At 40.2% G+C, this 19195-nt stretch overlaps 1 protein-coding gene across 1 annotated transcript in view; it reads left to right on the top strand.

The window, feature by feature from the left end:
- Positions 1 to 18246, top strand: part of LOC147339415 (protein kinase C-binding protein NELL1-like) — a 307103-nt gene extending 288857 nt beyond the window's left edge. The window contains exons 17-20 of the mRNA XM_086294400.1: positions 1859 to 2052; positions 10742 to 10918; positions 11303 to 11527; positions 13216 to 18246. Coding sequence (XP_086150526.1) covers positions 1859 to 2052; positions 10742 to 10918; positions 11303 to 11527; positions 13216 to 13266 — 647 coding nt within the window. The 3' untranslated portion in view covers positions 13267 to 18246. The remainder of the gene's footprint in view (positions 1 to 1858; positions 2053 to 10741; positions 10919 to 11302; positions 11528 to 13215) is intronic.
- Positions 18247 to 19195: the final 949 nt, after the last annotated feature.

Genomic DNA, 19195 nt, shown 5'->3' with positions numbered 1-19195 from the left:
AAAAAACAAAGCTGAGGCAGTGTTATCATGCAGAGCTCAGTCTGGCATGTCCAAAAATCATCTGATGGAAATGTGAACAGTAAGAATCAGCAAGGAAACATGGTGATGTGGAAATCAGTCTTCTTAACCGTGCTGACGGTCATCACTCACCCTGAGTCGAATGTAAATTGACCTGTTGACTATTTTCCTCCCAGTGGGAGTACAATGCTTCAGTATATAGTAAATCAGGAATTTAACTATTTATAATGTAGTTTTTTTTCTGCTTTTGCAATTTGTTCATGTAACACTGCTAGCATGCGGCCAGTACCGAATGAATGTGATTGATGACTTCAGGCAGCAGGCGCTAGCAGGGAAGAGGAAAAAAACAAACTGCTGTTAAAAGAAAATTGTTTTTTTTCCTTTTTTCTCCGATTACTTCACATTTAGTGGGGATAAAGTGAGTTAAATTATAGGGCTTGGTAATAGTTATGGACAGACATTTGGCACCTTCCTTCCTGTGCCATGCTGATAAAGAAAAGCAGAGAAAAATGCCATCCGCTCTCTCTGTTATGATTAGTTTGTTTGATCTCTAGTGGGTAAAAGTGGGAAAGAAGCTGACTGAGCAGATCCTTTGATGATTCGGCCAAATCGGCTAAGAGAATATAAACGAAGTGGCTAAAGCTATGATTCCAGTATGTATGCAAAGTATAATCTGCCTGATGCCAGCAACTTGTCAATTCAGTTGCTGCCACTAAAATAACTAAATGCTGTAATTTGACGGAGTGACTGCACTTGGGAGTTAAAATAAAGATTTGTAAACATCATAAATGTCACATTAGATATTTTCCAGAATCCACAATAATGTGCGGGGGAAAAAATCGAGCGTGGCATGTACACCATATCCCCCACACGGTAAACATTCCCATGTGTAGATGTGCAAAATAGTGCATTTTGTGTTGTAATACATGTGCTTCATTTGGTATCAAGGACCGGATAAAAGAACACGATTGTTCTTCGGGGGGGGGGGGGGGGGGAAGGTTAATCTTGAACATAATCCATTCATTATAATTAATTTGTACTCGTGCTTCTACTAACAGGTGTCAGGCACGAAGAAAGGCTGCAAATTTATAATTTAGACAAGCAAAGTAGTAGAGTTTGCACAGTGCATTTTGATTAGAAGCAAAATATGCCCTTTGTCATATATCTTAAAAATAATTAGAGAGCAAAATAATATTGTTTTTGTATGCAGATAGTCCTGTTAGAAAAGTCAAAGAAAAAGGAATATTACACCATCCCACGAGAGGAGTGTGATAGTCTAAAATAAAGAGAATCAGAAATATAAAGATTAATGTGTGAGGGGGGGAAAAAACTTGGATATTCACTGAATAAGAATGGAAGACCTGTAAATACTAGCATACTTTGAAATCAGATTTATCAACAAGATAATCCCTGTGATTTTAGATCAAGTTTACCTCATTATCATTACCGTTGAGAGTTCAGACAGAGAACTGCCTTTAATTGCACTTTCAGAGAAATAAATATAATAAATGAATGAGGTGGTGGCATTTGTGTATTGGGAACTTCACTGGTTTCATTATCCAAACTGTTGCGCCTTCTCACAAACATTGTCATATTTAGATCTGTGGTGTGATGAGGTCCATCCTTGCAAAGTGAAACACGAACAAAAACGTCTGAAGTTGGTAAATTCAGTCAAACACACCCCGTCCCTAACTGGTTTTATGACTTAATGATCTCAGTTTCTTTCTCTTCCATTGATCTTTTATTGACCCTTACTGTTAGTCACACAATTACATTTACAGAACTAACTTTAAACAAAAGACCGGCATTTATTTACTATGGATTACTCTCTGTTTTCCAGACATTGACGAGTGCAGTTTGCAGACACACACCTGCTGGAATGACAGTGTGTGTGTGAACCTCCCAGGAGGCTATGACTGTGTGTGCACATCTGGTCCAGGCTGCAGTGGTGACTGCCCACAGGAAGAAGGAATGAGGCGCAATGGAGAAGATTGGAAACCCAGCTTTGATCGCTGTGCTGTATGCTCCTGCAAGGTATAGAACATGATCACGTGCATACACATTTATTGCAATAAGCAATACTGTTGTTAACAGTGGAATTTTTTTTTGAACTTCAACCAGGACCTGAAAGTGATCCATAATCTTGTCTCTGACCTCCCATGAATGAGTTTTTATTATGACCAGGTGTATTATGGGTGGATCATAGCTTTTTGGTCATCCAAGGACAGTAAAAAAATAAAATAAAACCATGTGAGCACCAGTCAATAGTTTGACATTCAACTCAATGCAGTTCAATTTTTATTTATACAGTGCCAAATCCTTACACCTCAAGGAGCTTTATATTGGAAGGTAAAAACCCTATAATAATAGAGAAATGACTCCCAGACTAGATTGATTTTAAATTTGATTCTTGATTTAATAGGTAGCTGATGAAGAGAGGCTAATATGGGAGAAATATGCTCTCTCTTTCTAGTCCGTGTCAGTACTCTCACTGCTGCAATTTGGAACTGAATGCTTTATAGGACACTTTAAAGACAACAACAACAACAACAACAACAACAACAACAACAATAATAATAAATTACAGCAGTTCAGCCTAGATGTGATAAATGCATGAACTAGTTTTCAGCATCACTCTGAGACAGGATGTTTCTAATTTTTTATGTTTTTATGTATATAAGACATTCCTTCTGTTTAGCTAATTGGTGTGTGTCATCTGGATTCATGGATAGATAAAGCTGGGTATCATCTGCATGCCAGTGAAAATGTATGCTGTGCCTTTCAGTAATACTGCCTAAGGAAAACATGTATAATGTAAATATTATTGGTCCCACAATTAGTAATTGTGGAATTCCACAATTACTAATCGAATAATACAAAATTACACTTATCATCAGATACTTATCAAATCATTGACATGACAGTCATTTTCCATGAAATTTCATCAATTTAATAAATTGTAATTCTATAAAATACATTTGATATTCCAGAAAATACAGGAGCACTGGAAATGCAGCTGGCTTTATAAACCTGGAAGCAATACAATACTGAAAATACAGTCACAACATGAGTAACATGTGCACTGTCTGTTCAGTGAACTCGAACAGTAAACGCTGAAAGTGGAGTTGGGTTAGTAGGGAACGCAGAAAAATCTCCTCTTCCATTAGTTTAACCTCTTTCTTAATTTCAGTGAATTAGTTTTGCAATTTTTGCTGGCCTGATCCTATCGCACAGTTTCCTGTGCTTCCATTGTTTTTACTATGGATATTTCTACCACAACTGTGCTCCTCACAGCTAAACTTTTTCAGCTTCTCTCTCTCACTCTTTACAACAATGCAGCTGGAGATCCATAATCTTGTCTCTGACCTCCTGGAGAAATTTTACTGTATCTGAGGTTCAATGAATGATAAAAACTTTGCCAGCAGAGGCCAGACAGATCAATAACAGAGGCTTGCAATATCAGGATCAAGTCTGTTACTGTTACTCATCTGGATCTATAAACAAGGTTCATTATTTTATAACAGTAGGCAAGGGATATATTAATTATATCTCTATGCTTAATTCCTCTATTCCACACTATAACCTGCTCTGTTTAACAGCATGCAGAGCAGTAGTTTGACAGCAGCAGTCTGTGTTTTATAGGCTCGTAGGACAGGAAGTAGCCAGGAGTTCCTGTGCCAAAGTTGCATCCTGCTGATTCCAGCAGTAATCATTCACTGTCTGAAAGAACCTTTATTTGTAACAAAACAACAATATACTTAAGTAAAAGCTGAGATCTGGGAACAAAGCTACATTGTTACCGGCAGTTTGATATGATTCCAATGGAGTTGTTTAGAGGATTTCGACAAAGATTAGCAAAGCTGTAAAGGTGGAGATATCAGCAATAAACTTAGTGGCTACAGTGTTATAACAACTGATAAGAAGGATGGGCAAAACTATAAAAATAAGACTTAAAAATTCTCTTTAACATCCACACATTGTGCCTTCTACACATCTAAAAAACCTTTTAGTAGTAGTATTTAGCACACATAGCAATTACTGTAAGTGTGTAGATTAATTTGGCTAATGTATGCCAAGTTATGACACAAACACAAAGTATGAAACATTTCTGATCGTTCATACAAAAAAATCCCCACGCTCTTCTCCCATCTGTTTATGATTAGCCTGCATTACAGTGTGACAAATATTTTTGGCATCTTAATGACTCTTTTATGTGCTCGGGAGCCAGAATGAGATGGTGCACTGTTGCAGCAGGAAAGTGGAATATTGATCAGGTGTTTCTTTTTGAAGATAGCATCGGAGTGTGAGATTAATCTAAATCAGACAGAGAGTTATTTGGCCTGAAATACCAGCTAAGAGCAGTTGTTTCAACGATGCTTTATCGGCTTATGTATTTTAAAGTTTGCCACTAGGATATCAAATTTCTGCCCTGTTAAAAACTTTGGGTAAACTTTCTCTGGTACTTATAAGTTATGATGTTTCATTACGTTTCAAACTAGCGTCAAGTTGGAAATTAGTTAAATGTTTGAGATAATGCAGCCAGTGTTGGGATTAATGCATTACAAGGGATTACGTTACTGTAATCACATTATAATTTGCATTGCAAGGGTTCTTCAGTTATGTGCACACGTAGGGGATAGAAAGAAAATTAAACATCAGGCAAATATGTTTTTTTTTCCTTCTGTTGCAATCAACTGATTTCAGTTCGTGTTTGGAGGAAGAAAATGGTGGAGTGGGCCATGGGATTGCCAGCTTTTCAGCTTCCAGTTTTACAACGTTATTTAACGTTGTGAGAACCTTGACTGTGTGCCAAGGTTCTCACAATCGGCCCCTTGTGTTGCAGAATTCCAACCAGAGGGGCCAAAGAAAATGTTATCATCCTTGTCCGAAATGAGATGTTCTGATGCTCCCTCAGAGAATTCACGGTGTGGCTCATTGTTAGCCTTGGGGTAAAAGGACAACATAGCTTTCGCAGCTGACCTCGGCATTGTCCACCAGCAGGAGGACAATGTCCTGGTGCCTTGCGTGGCCGACTCAATGTGCTCCATTGGTGCAACGACTGGAGACAGCATTGAGTTCTTCTTCGACAGGCTAGCCTGGTGGGCTAGCCTTTGACAAAGGCTTTTCAGGGTAAAGCGAGTGCAGTGTTCGCATGAACCCGGTTTGGAAACAGCCGCTTAGGCGTGTTGCACATCACACAAGCGTCATGTGTATCTGAACCTGAGATTTTCCTACCGCAGGGGTGGAATTCTGGGCAGCTGGGCAGCAGTCTGCCATGTTAGGGAAGCTTGGTATAGCTGGCTTGGAATGGCGAGACAGCTAACGAATGTTTAAAAGAGAACTACCTGATTAATGCTAACACAACTGCAGGTCTTTGCAAGTATCTGCACAGACAGCATGCTAACAGAAAGCTAGCCAAGGACCCCGAGTGATTTTATAGTTGAGTGCATGCCAACCCCAGCCCAGCGGCCAGAACCTGAACAAGTAGCAAAAGCAGTGATGAACTGTCAGGACTGAAGCCTCTGTTTTTACCTGTTTATGTTTCTGAAATAGAATCACTCTGGTGATCATTTTGAAGTCTCTTTGTCTGGTAGCGATTAACTGTGATAAACCATCAAATTAACAAATCTTACATTCAGAGCCAGAAAACCAAACCAAAACCAAATGCTTGCAATTGTGCAATCAGCAGCTGCAAATGTGAAAGAATTCAACGCCACAGGTACATTGGTTTTTATTCCAGCTGTTGAAGGGGTGTTGAAGGGAAGTTTGATATGGGATGCTCACTGAATGTAAGCAAGCAGTGATCTGGTGTCTTGGGACCAGCAATGAGAATCGCTTGTGACTGTAGGGGAGCCACAAAGTTAGTGTAGTCGGTGAAAAGAGAGGGAAAAGAGAGGGAAATTAAAGATGAACATATCAGAAATAACAGACTGAAAAAGCCACAAATTAGAAAGATGGTAAATGGACTGGTTCTTTTATAGTGCTTTTCTACTCTTCTGCGCACTCAAAGCGCTTTACACAACTTGTGCATTCACATGCATTCACGCAAGCACATTTTGTTAGTGCTTTCTAACTAACATTCGCACCCACATTCATACTCCGATGGATGCATCGGAGAGCAATTTAAGGTTAGTATCTTGCCCAAGAATACAGGGAGTGCAGAATTATTAGGCAAATGAGTATTTTGTCCACATCATCCTCTTCATGCATGTTGTCTTACTCCAAGCTGTATAGGCTCGAAAGCCTACTACCAATTAAGCATATTAGGTGATGTGCATCTCTGTAATGAGAAGGGGTGTGGTCTAATGACATCAACACCCTATATCAGGTGTGCATAATTATTAGGCAACGTCCTTTCCTTTGGCAAAATAGGTCAAAAGAAGGACTTGACAGGCTCAGAAAAGTCAAAAACAGTGAGATATCTTGCAGAGGGATGCAGCAGTCTCAAAATTGCAAAGCTTCTGAAGCGTGATCATCGAACAATCAAGCGTTTCATTCAAAATAGTCAACAGGGTCGCAAGAAGCGTGTGGAAAAACCAAGGTGCAAAATAACTGCCCATGAACTGAGAAAAGTCAAGCGTGCAGCTGCCAAGATGCCACTTGCCACCAGTTTGGCCATATTTCAGAGCTGCAACATCACTGGAGTGCCCAAAAGCACAAGGTGTGCAATACTCAGAGACATGGCCAAGGTAAGAAAGGCTGAAAGACGACCACCACTGAACAAGACACACAAGCTGAAACGTCAAGACTGGGCCAAGAAATATCTCAAGACTGGTTTTTCTAAGGTTTTATGGACTGATGAAATGAGAGTGAGTCTTGATGGGCCAGATGGATGGGCCCGTGGCTGGATTGGTAAAGGGCAAAGAGCTCCAGTCCGACTCAGACGCCAGCAAAGTGGAGGTGGAGTACTGGTTTGGGCTGGTATCATCAAAGATGAGCTTGTGGGGCCTTTTCGGGTCGAGGATGGAGTCAAGCTCAACTCCCAGTCCTACTGCCAGTTTCTGGAAGACACCTTCAAGCAGTGGTACAGGAAGAAGTCTGCATCCTTCAAGAAAAACATGATTTTCATGCAGGACAATGCTCCATCACACGCGTCCAAGTACTCCACAGCGTGGCTGGCAAGAAAGGGTATAAAAGAAGAAAAACTAATGACATGGCCACCTTGTTCACCTGATCTGAACCCCATTAAGAACCTGTGGTCCATCATCAAATGTGAGATTTACAAGGAGGGAAAACAGTACACCTCTCTGAACAGTGTCTGGGAGGCTGTGGTTGCTGCTGCACGCAATGTTGATGGTGAACAGATCAAAACACTGACAGAATCCATGGATGGCAGGCTTTTGAGTGTCCTTGCAAAGAAAGGTGGCTATATTGGTCGCTGATTTGTTTTTGTTTTGTTTTTGAATGTCAGAAATGTATATTTGTGAATGTGGAGATGTTATATTGGTTTCACTGGTAAAAATAAATAATTGAAATGGGTATATATTTGTTTTTTGTTAAGTTGCCTAATAATTATGCACAGTAATAGTCACCTGCACACACAGATATCCCCCTAAAATAGCTAAAACTAAAAACAAACTAAAAGCTACTTCCAAAAACATTCAGCTTTGATATTAATGAGTTTTTTGGGTTCACATGGTTGTTGTTCAATAATAAAATTATTCCTCAAAAATACAACTTGCCTAATAATTCTGCACTCCCTGTATTTGGCATGCAGACTAGGGGAAGCCAGGAATCGAACCACCAACCTTCTAATCAGTAGATGACCTGCTCTTCCGCCTGAGCGACAGCCAAAGATGGCAGCGAGGAATACATTTGTGCAAACACACTGCCATGTGAAATGAAAGTGAGACTTAAAAACAAAGATCTTCTTTATTCAGCGTCATCCAGATTGAAAAACCAAAATGAAAAAATGAAACAGAAAATCAAGCTAAGTAAAAAAATAAATAACATTTTAGAGTTCTATAAAAGTTCTACAAAGATCAACAAGCTCCCTAAGTGAATTAATTTGAGAAAATTCAAACAATATTCTGTACGACTATGTTGTACATATCATACCCCCTTAAAAGAAAGACTGCTGTCTGCAGTCATCAAATTTATCAAACAGTTATTATTGAAAAAAGCAGTAAAGTTGTTTTGATTGGCACAAATGCATGTCATTGGCATTCAGACGTGGTCGTATTCCTTGTACTAAAAAGAGCAGCCTGCATTCATATTTTCTGCCAGCGCGATACAATTGGCAGTAATTTCCCCAGCAAGTCCAGGGTTGTAACTGTAAAGACCAAGGCCATCAGTACCGGCACCCCGGGACTCACAAGTTACTGTAGCAGGACAATATGCATCGATAAAACATTGGCTCTGTATTGCCCTTTTAATGGTATGCAGAATGACTTTATGGCCCTCATACATTTTCTAACAGCCTTTTTATGTAACATTTTTACATCTCCATTACACTGCCGTCCTGGGGCCAGACAGTGCTGGCTGTGCTGAGTAAAATGGACCATAAAGTTTTCTCCAGGTACAGACAGGGAGCCAATGACACAGCGGCTGGAAAGGCAGATCAGTCGGATTCTTCTGCATTTCACTTTGCCGCCCAACCCCTTCTAGTCTCATTTAGAGTGCTATTAAATTGCTTTTTTAAAATGGGAAAATGTAAAATTTGTTACAAGAAAATGAAATCACCCATAGGTATGTTTCTACATCTTTAGTGTCTTTTAGCCATTTAGTGTTCTCTTGATGCTTATATTAGATTAAAAAAACTTAGTTTAAGAAAAAGAAAGACAAACATCACCAGAGGATTTTTATTATAGATGTTTTCAATTATTAATCAAAGTGTTAAAAAGGCTCTTTGTTATGCTCTTTGTTCTTCAGGCTCTTTGTTATGACACACACTATTGAGCTCTGGTGCGTCCCACTTCTATCAATGACACTTGAGATGCTTTTATATCTTGACTAGAACACATCTGTGTCTAACTGAAATAACTGGACATAAATAGGAAATGTAAATCCCTGTCAGTGAAGTTACAAAGTTTTTGTCAGTTTAAGTCAGTATGAACCAAGCCATATGTCGAGTGAATCATCTACTGAGATGATGAAGGACTGAATATTTTCGACAGCCACCAACAGACTTTCTAGACCTGTCCACCTACAGGGTGGGCCATTTATATGGATACACTGTAATAAAATGGGAATGGTTGGTGATATTAAAGTCCTGTTTGTGGCACATTAGTATATTGTTTTTCTTGTGACATTACCAATAAGTTTGATGTGTCACATGGCCCTCTTCCTATTGAACAAACAAAAGTTGTATCCAAGATGGCCGACTTCTAAATGGCCACTATGGTCACCACCCATCTTGAGGAGTTTGCCCCCTCACATATACTAATGTGCCACAAACAGGACTTTAATATCACCAACCATTCCCATTTTATTACGGTGTATCCATATAAATGGCCCACCAGGCAACCAAGAACCCACTGGTGACTTTGACTGAGAGCCAGAGTTCCTTTGTGAATGCGGGAGAATGTTAAAGAAGGACAGTGTGGCGACAATTCCCAACACCTGGAATGGAGCAATCCAGACACTGATCAACATCCAATCAATAGCATCCCTTCAACCAAACATGATGATGATGGTGGTGGAAGCACCATGCTCTTGCGAGGCTTTGCTGCGATGGGTAATAAGATAAGTTAAAGAGATGCAGATGTAGACCATGGACGGTATAATAGGTGAGCTTATCTAACAAGACATCAACCACTGATTTCTAAAGTCTCGAACTCAAGCCTCAAGATTAGCATTTTCACCATCACCATTCTGGTTTCAACAAACTGGAGCTTGTCTGACTGTGAAACCCATTAGCTAATGACTTGTGACTGACAAGTCCTAATTTTTTAACAGAGTTTCACCATGATCTATAAAAAAGAAGTCATTCTTTATTAAATAGAACCCGAAACAAGTGACTGAGCCATGAAGCTAGCAGGAAATTCTTTACAGAGATCAAGACAGATACTGTAGCAATTTTTCCATAGACTTTCCCATAGAAGTCTTTACAACTGCAGCTTTACCATCCGGTGTCCTTTAGAGAGAATACAGGTTCAAGGCACTTTTGCATTATCCTCACTTTTCAAACCTGCTTTATATCATCCATGGTCCAGACCTGCTCTCAGTAGAGAATGCCCCCCACCCAGTTTGGTTGACTGTCAGCAAGACTTGTTGTCAAAAGTGCTTAACAAGTTACTAATTTTAGGCCAGACATATTTATATAAATCAGATATTAAATTTTAATTTAGAAAAAATAAACAACGTGCTTTAAAAGCCTGCTTGGTGTTCATGTTATTGTTTTGCAAATTGATGAGAGAGAGTGGGAGACATATGAAAAGGAGAAAGTCAGAAAATGCATTGTTTGTAAGGCTGTGCCTTGGTACGGCGACTTCAGGGTGTTCCCATTTGTCAAAGACAATGACGGATCATTTACACAAAAGTAAAAATCTGCCTCAGGAAAGTGCTCAAACTGTGTTTGTTCACAGTAATATTTCATGTTTATAGACCCATTATTTCATTTTTATATAAATCACAGTGAGTTTGAAGCCCTTTGTTTTACTGAGGGACACCTTTATTGTGTATTGGGTATTGTATTTTACTACCCAGAATATACAGAGATGATAAGCTACGTACATTATTTAAGCCAGTTTGCACCCCGATGTGTGTGACGTTTGTTGTTTAGGATGGGCAGACGTACTGCAGGCGGAGACCTTGTGACTGTGGAGACCCAGAAGAGGATCTGTTCTGCTGTCCTGGATGTGACAACAGGCCCAGCAGCCAGTGTCTGGATCAGAGCGGACGCACACTTTACCGCAGCGGAGCATCTTGGCTGTACGGCTGCCAGCAGTGCCGCTGCATGGTTTGTACACACACACACACACACACACACACACACACATTCACACAGAAGCTATTGTCCATTTTAAATAAAAGCAGGCAAGAGCTTTGTTGGAAGACACAGATCACATCAAAAAGACAAAACCCTCCTCTCCAACATGAAGCTCAGAGCAGGGCTTTAATTCATACCACTCCCTGATCTGCTGGTTAACTGTGTGTGTATGAGGGCTGAGAAAATTACCACCTCTCTAATTAGAGATGTGGCAACAGACCAGCGTGAGATCTGTAACTGAATTCTCTCTCTGTCTCACACACAAACACACACTAAAAAAAGAAAAGAAAAGAAAATTCACACACGCTATAGCAATTCTGGTGCTTTTTTTCATCACTGCCTGTGTCTCTGCAGGAAGGGGAGGTCGACTGCTGGCCTCTAGTTTGCCCCACGTTGATGTGCGAGTACACGGCAGTGGCAGAGGGCGAATGTTGCCCACGCTGCGTCACAGACCCCTGCCTGGCTGACAACCTGTTGTATGACATTCGGCAGACATGCAAGGACCCCGCAGGCATCGCCCGCCTCAGCGGAGACACATGGCATATGCCCAAATCACCCTGCACCACTTGCAAGTGCAAGGTAGGTCAATGCAGCATGAACAAACTAATTGTGTAGATTTTTAAACTATTTTTGAGCTTCAAATTGCCGGTTTGTAAAGAGACTATTTTAATTTATTTCAACCTGTCAACATTGCTATTATTAAGGCTATTGAGGGTTGATGGGGACTGCTAACTTTCTATGGCAGAGTTCCACAAAAACAGTGTACATCAGGGCAAGAAGCCCAAGCACAGTGTTGCTGTCTAGGAAAAGATCTGACATAAATCATTGTTTTCACATCTGACTGAGAGAAAACACAGAAATGAACCAATTTCCAACTCCAAGACCAACAGTCAGCTCTCTGTGTTGTAATAAAAAGCCATTACAATGAGTAAAAAAGTAACTAACCAGAGGGGTTGTTCTGATTGGCAGGGTTAGGGGCGGCTCTGCAAGGCACAAACGTATGCCAGCTGGACACAACATAAACCAGTGGGATCGTAGCAGAGCCGCCATAATGGCAAACATGCTAGGCTAAAGTATACAGGAGATCGCTAACTTGAAAACACTTTCCCCAAACCTCTGTTTGATATTCTTCCAGGGTCTGCAAATGGGATAAGACTTGTGGGTTTTAGATGTAAAAATGTCAGATGTTCCAAAAAGATCACAATTTTATCAGTAATGACAGCCATTACTGGCTGTTAGCAGAAAATCTTTGAGACTGAAAATGTGGCATAATCAATTTAGCTAATGTGTGCTAGAGGGCACACAGTGTCTATTTATATGTGTTCTAAGATGAATGCATAAAAGAAAAATGACTGTCAGAGATGATGTAAGGAGCATTTTTACCTTAAAAGAAGTGAACATGCAGATGACTGTGGCAGGAACGTGTCAGATCCACTCATTAGGTGAAGATAGGCTGCTGCCCCCTCACTTTAGCTTTTTTGGTTTTGCTTGTTTTCTTTGCAGTCAGAATACATAAAAGAGCAAAATGAGCACATCAAATACATAGACCTAAATCTACATTGTACTTTTCCATAGTTGTTACATAAACTGAATCAGTAGACTAGATACATATTTGCAGCAGTCTTTGCGTTGATGTGATTTTTGGACGTGGCCACATCGTGCCTGTGCTTTCTTGAATCACCAACCTAGTGTCACTCTGCAGCTCCGGGACACAATCTGAGACAATGTGCCACTGTTGGAGACAGTTTTTACGTCTGACCAGACAGGACCTTGTGTTCTTCACGGCCATAAATACAGAGGGCCCGTTACCCTTGATACATATTTTTGAGATATTAACCTTTTCATAGCGACTGTTCACTCCAGATCACAGTCCGTATGACAGTGAGAGCTGCTGACTATCGAGCGGAACTGGAAACTTCTTTTGGGAAAGATATATTGTGCTTCAGTTTCTCAGATGTGCCACTGCTTACCACCACAAATTCATAATCCCTATGCACTAGAGTGAAAGCATAAATCTCATGATATCAGTCTGATATCTCAAATGTATATGGGATAATGCTGACACTGTATAACTAGGTACCACTGTAATGACACTAGAGACATGAGGTTAACCACCCCAAATCCTTCTGTAAGTCAGGTGGATAAAAGTGATTTAGGCTGTGAAGTGAGTTATTAGCTTTACCATGCACAGTGTGGAACTGTATATTACATTTCACCTTATTTAATGCTCTCTCTTCTTTCCTATCTTGTCATGCCTTTCTGTTCAGAATGGAAGTGTTTGCTGCTCGGTGGATCTCGACTGCCTTCAGAACAACTAAAGCCCTCCCTCCTCCTCCTCCACGTGCCGTCCTCTTCTTCTCCTTTCACTATGGGACTGCCACATCCTCTCAACCATCTGACGACCTTCCCCTCAGACAGACGGACAGACTCTCGCATGCACATGTGCATGCCAGTGTGTGCACAAAAAAAGAAAATTTGCAAACACACACTGGACAGACTGGGGTGTCGCGGCTGTGCTTTTATGCTGTACCTCTGTCGACAAACAGCGACTGAGTGTGCGTGCGTGACTCAGGAGGAGACAGAGGCCCGAGTTGCTCTCACCACAGTCGCTGTGTTGTGTTTGTGTCTCTGTGTTCAATTCCATCCTTTCACGAAACGTCTTGAAACCTTTTTAAATGTCTCAAACCCGAAACCAGAGACAAACAGCCAGACGGATGCTGAGGGGCTCCGTCTGTCTACATTTGCTCATACACGGGCTCTTTAATGCTTGGTCGCCTACAGGAAACTAAACATCCATTACTTTGGTAACCAAAAGGAATGCATCCACTTTACTGTGTTTTGTGTTACTGAATCAGGAGGTAGTTCAGTGTCATATTACAATGTTATGATGAAATGGGGTCAGTTTTCATTTCAGTACCAGAATTTTTGTGAGTAGCGTTTTTTTGTTTCTGTCACTGATATTGTCCATATTGTGCTAAAAACTTAGCAATAGCTTTTGGATGTCCTGATTTGTGTGAAATCCAAATGAATTTACAACATGTTGACCTCACGTCCTGGTGTCAGCATGATTTCCATCACTGATATTTCCCAAATAGTTGTGGACTACATTCTTCTTTGACATTACAAAAGTCACATCTTGAACACATCGTAATATACAAACTTCCATCTTTACATTTTTTGAGTGGTTCTCTGGCAAAACAGGTAGAAGTATAAACCATGTCAGTGGTGCACATTAGCTTTGCATACATCGTTAATGTTTCATCAAAACATCTAGCTGGCCCTGGACCCAGAAACTGAAATCTGCAATATTTGAGAGTCTAGAGCAGACTGATAATTTGACAATCTAGAAACCTGTCAGCTAATCAGGTGACGTAGATTTGGGGCGTAACACCCAACAGATAAAACTTCCTGTGCCTATTTGCCAGACATCATTTATGAATACTTAAAATACGTCAAAAAAATCAATAAATAAATTTTCAGATGATAGCCAGTAATTCTGATTCTTAACTCAGATGCAAGTACAACCTACTACAAGCTGAAGCCAGAAAAACTGTCCCTTGCCTACGGACTCTGATAGGCAGGTATCTGTTTACAGAGATTATGTATTAATTTATTATTCTCTGACACCATCAGTCCCATTTTAAAGGATTTTCCAGAAATAGCCATGACATGCAGTGTACCACAATAACGTTGACTCGCTTTTGAGCGTGGCTGCTTGGAACAGGTATTTATTACTGCTGGTAGATGTAGCTGGAAAACAGTCCTGCTTTCAGTCATCAAACCCTATAAATGCCACATCTATATTAAACCGCATCCCTGAGGCTCTGAACTGGGACAGACAACATGTCTGTCCCTCTGAGCCACTTCAGTTTTCTAACACTCCCTCAACCACAGCATCTCGTCTTCAAATGAGGATGACTGCCAGATGCCTACACTTAACAACGGCAGTCAGGGTATGAAAAGCATCTGAAAGGTGTGTGGCGATGCACAGTGGATTCCTGCAGGCCAGAATGAGTGCCAGCCATAGTCATTGATTAAATCTGAGCTCGTGGAGGGTTGGACTTCTGCGGCGTCTCTCCGGGCTCCTCGGCTCTGCACCATATGGCACACCCAGGGTGGCAGGGACACAAAAAGTGAGCGCTGGAGAGGGATGCGGATAATTAAAGCATTGTCACGCAGCCCTGGATTTGATTATGCCAGAAGGTCACCAAGTGTTGAATCTGTTTACAGACAGCCAGGATTATTAAGGCAGGAGAGTCTTTACTGCTACAGTTCACACGTTCATAGTTACGCGGATGCTCTTGTCTCCTGTTCCCCTACCCTGTCCCTCAGCCCTCATCCACATTTGTCTGCACTGTCCTTAAGCTTTTCTCAAGAGTGTTAATGTTGACCCTCGAGTGTCACTGCCATCAGCCTATGTCGGTCAGTATCCCCCCCCCCCCGAGGAAATTTTCAACACTATTTTCTTTTCTTTTTTCTTTAAATGAGTACTAAAAGCAAATTAGGTTTCAAGGCCACGACTTATGCTGCAGTTATATAACATGATTGTTATATAACTGCAGAAATCTGATGTGAAATGTTCACCCTCTGATCAAATAAGCAAAAAAATTGTTATTAGGTAATCCTTTGTTGCGCATCAACTTACCACTCAGTTAATTTTTGGCAGCTGTAATAATAACTGGGGTTTCCTTTCAAAGTTTCGACAGTTAGGGCCTTCTCTCTCTCGATTTCTCCTTCGTGTTTGAATCTTCTGCACTCAGTCAGTGCAGATATCAGGACTCATTTTCCTCCTTCAGAAGAATCCATTCGTCGTGTCAGGATGAAAAACAGCTTTCAGGTTGAGATAATCCTTCACAGTGGAAATGAAACTTTCATTTTTTTTAATTGTGAAGACATGGAAATCAGTTGGTGAGCTGCAAAAAAGCCTAGTCCAAAATACATAACTTTTACTGCAGTTGTCTTATCAAGACAATAATCCATCGTCATGAGTAATCCGCTTGCTGTACCATATTTCTGTCATAGCGGCAAACAAGATGGTATCGAGGAGCAGGTTGTAAACAGGTCTGAGACTGAGATGAACAAAATCCAATGAGGCTAAAGGGCACCAAGGCAAGAAATTGGAGAGGTACATAGTCTATAATAATGAAATTGGCTCTTGTACCCAAAGAAAACAGCCTTGTCATTTTCATTTGTACAACTTTAGGATAAGAGCAAATGACTGCAAGTGCTGCAAATGCAAGAGATCCTGGAAAAGGCTTCATTGCAATCCATAGGATCTTCTCTAGGCAAGTTTAAAAAAAAAAAAAGTATTTTTCTGTAGAAATCCTAGACTATAAAGAATACCAGAGGGATTCAGTTTTATTTATATTGCTCCAAGTCACAACAAGGCACTTTATACTATAAGATAAAGATCCTACAATAATGCAGAGGAACCTCAACAATCAGGTGACCCCCAATGAGCAAACACTTGGCAACAGTGGGAAGGAAAAACACCCATAACAGCAATAAACCTCGAGAAGAACCAGGCTCAGGGAGAGGCAGCCATCTGCCCTGACCCCCAGAAGTCTAAACCTACTGCAGCATAACTAAGGGATGGTTCAGGGTCTAGGTCATTAGTTTTGTTGGTGAGTTCTTCCACCTTTGCCATCTTGGCTTTCTTTAAACTATCAGTGAGGAGTGGATCTGCCTGTAATCGAAAGATACTATACAATAAGTTCATATGGAATCTTTTCAGTGACAAGGTATTGTACCAAAACCCAGCAATTAAAACCATGAACTCATCAATAAAATGTTCACTGAGCTGAAGGCTGTTTTCAAAGAGACTTCTGTACAACCATCAGGCGTGTTGCAACAAGATGACCCACCCCTTGTTTGCCATTAAAAAAAGAATGCAGAAGCTGCAACCCATTTGCATAGCAATAGGACAACTCATGGTAAAATTGGGACATGTTACAATTGTTATAGTCTGCACTGGCTTTAATATATATATATATATCAAAAAAACATTTTATGTAATTTAACTGGTATTTAAAACAGTTTTAGGTACGACCTCGCTTTTTGGAGTTGAGAGCAATTATTACAGCATGTCCTCCTTAGCCACGATGTCCTTGTATCACCTCTCCTTACACTCTAAACACTCTAATACCGAAATTGTCAACTGTGGACAAAGTACACATACAGAAGGGGAAAAAAAGATGATGTAAATGTTTTCTGTACCCATCAAAAGCAAAAAAAAATCAAAGGAAACAAAAGCAGATAATTGTACAAAGTTTCAGATTGCTCTGTTGACTGATTTGATATGAACTACGTCTACTAAAAACCACTGTTTGCAAACTGTGTGTAAGTGCTTTTACATACTGACAATGTGATACAACTCTGCAGTTTTTTAAAAATTCCCATTGTGTTCATGAAAAATGTATTCATTTTAGTGGACTACGTTTCTTATCTCGTGGGATAGGCTCTGTTTTTGCTTGTAAATACTGTGTAAAGGGGAAGGTCACTGTAAAGAAAGTAAGACTATGAGGATAATTTTCACTACCACAGCTTCTTTGGAACTGAGCGTTGCAAGCTGAATATGAGAGAAGCAACATTTCTATTGTTTTTACTATTTATTTTTCTATTCTTGCTCTAACCTGTTTAGTATTGTATCCGTCATAGATTCATGTCTTTTCACTGTTTTAGGATAACACAGTTTTGATTAGCCTGTGTGTATATATTCTGATCTCTAATCGGTGTCCCTTACTAAGAGTCGGCAGAGGTGGAAATCAGACTCGGAAATCAGAACCTGCATAGATAAGCGTCTTTTCTAAGCGCCAGGACAGGCTGCTCACTGCATTCATGAGCTTTTTTTTTTCTCCAACATGTTTGTATGATCTGAAGTGAAACATGACTTCATGGAAATCAGACAACATAGAACCATGTACACATGTAAAGAAAATCGAAAATCTTGAAAATGTTCTTGTTTCAGTTTCTGCTAAAAAAAAAAGAAGGAAAGAAAGAAAGAAGGAAGGAAGGAATTGGGGGGGGGGCATTGTGTTTTATCCTTTTATGTCTGACTTTTTAAAAAAATAACACAAGTTTAGGACTTTCGAGCTCCTGATGTGCCACTTCATGTTTTATAGTGGACTATGGCAGAGGAATCCCCTGGTCTGTTCACTGCTTACTCTTCAGATCAGAGTGGCCAACCTAACTGTACTCAAAGGGTTAAGTGTCATTTGAAGACTGTGTTGTGATAAGAATTTGCTGTAAAAGAAAAAAAAATTCAGTTCGGTTAATAAACATTTTAGTTGTTTACATTATTACTTCTGTGTATTTGCCTTTAAAGTGTGATGACGGCCGATCGTTCCAATCTCAGGTAGATGAGCCAAAGTTTTTAAAAAATAAATATATATTTCATATTTGGGGCAATCGCGACAGATGGCCAAACAGCTCACCTGCCACGTCATTCACCGGCGCCGTAAATGAAAGCAAGATTTCAGAGCTTTCAATAATGAAAGCAAACCCAGCATCAGGATACAGTCCTGTTAAAGTCTTTCATGTTTCTACTTTTATCAGCACTGCTGTTTTCTATTTCCTTCAGGAAAGGTATGAAAGGCTGCGTGGCAGTAAAGATAAGTACATCCTTTTGATGCTTTAATGGAGCGCTGCTGTGCCACTAGGAGCCGGTACAGCGATGCTTTTGAAGCAACGCTGTGGGGGAAAAAAAGTCTTAAAGTTGAACAACGTACCTAATGTTTTATATTTTTGCTACAACACCACAATCAATACAGAACACAGGCACAAGGTGTACAAAGTGTACAAAATTCACAAAGTCCCTAAAAGGCAACTATTCCCCAAACACATTTCTTTCAACATAAAATACGGTTTTCTGCCAAGATTTTGGTTACTCTGCCAGTTTTAGAAAGAACCTGATTATTATCCTTCTTTTAAAGCCACCTTTGCTTCAGTCTTAACATTCGAGGATTTGCCACCTTATGCTGTTTTTACAGAGCCCTAAACTTAGACATCATCCAACAGAGGTGCTTAGGAGAATATTAATGTCTGATTTGGTTCTGTAACCTGCCAATTCCCAACTGCAAAGTCCAGGTGTCGCTGAAATTCACTTTGTGGACACAGAGCTGGTAACTGTCTAGTGCATTCACTTCTAGCAACAGGATGTTTTGTGGGCAATCCATCTTGTACACTTTCAAAACACCATTACATGAATGGGAACACCACTGAAAAATTCCATTTCTTTCTGTGTCAACT

This window comes from Aulonocara sp. 'chitande type north' Nkhata Bay, linkage group LG1, assembly GCF_057382095.1.
Source record: "Aulonocara sp. 'chitande type north' Nkhata Bay isolate Kocher_YH1m ecotype deep benthic linkage group LG1, A_spYH_male_GT1.1, whole genome shotgun sequence".
In the NCBI taxonomy this organism is placed as follows: Eukaryota; Metazoa; Chordata; class Actinopteri; order Cichliformes; family Cichlidae; genus Aulonocara; species Aulonocara sp. 'chitande type north' Nkhata Bay.
Note: the sequence above shows the minus strand (reverse complement) of the source record. Positions and strands in the feature narration are given on the sequence as shown.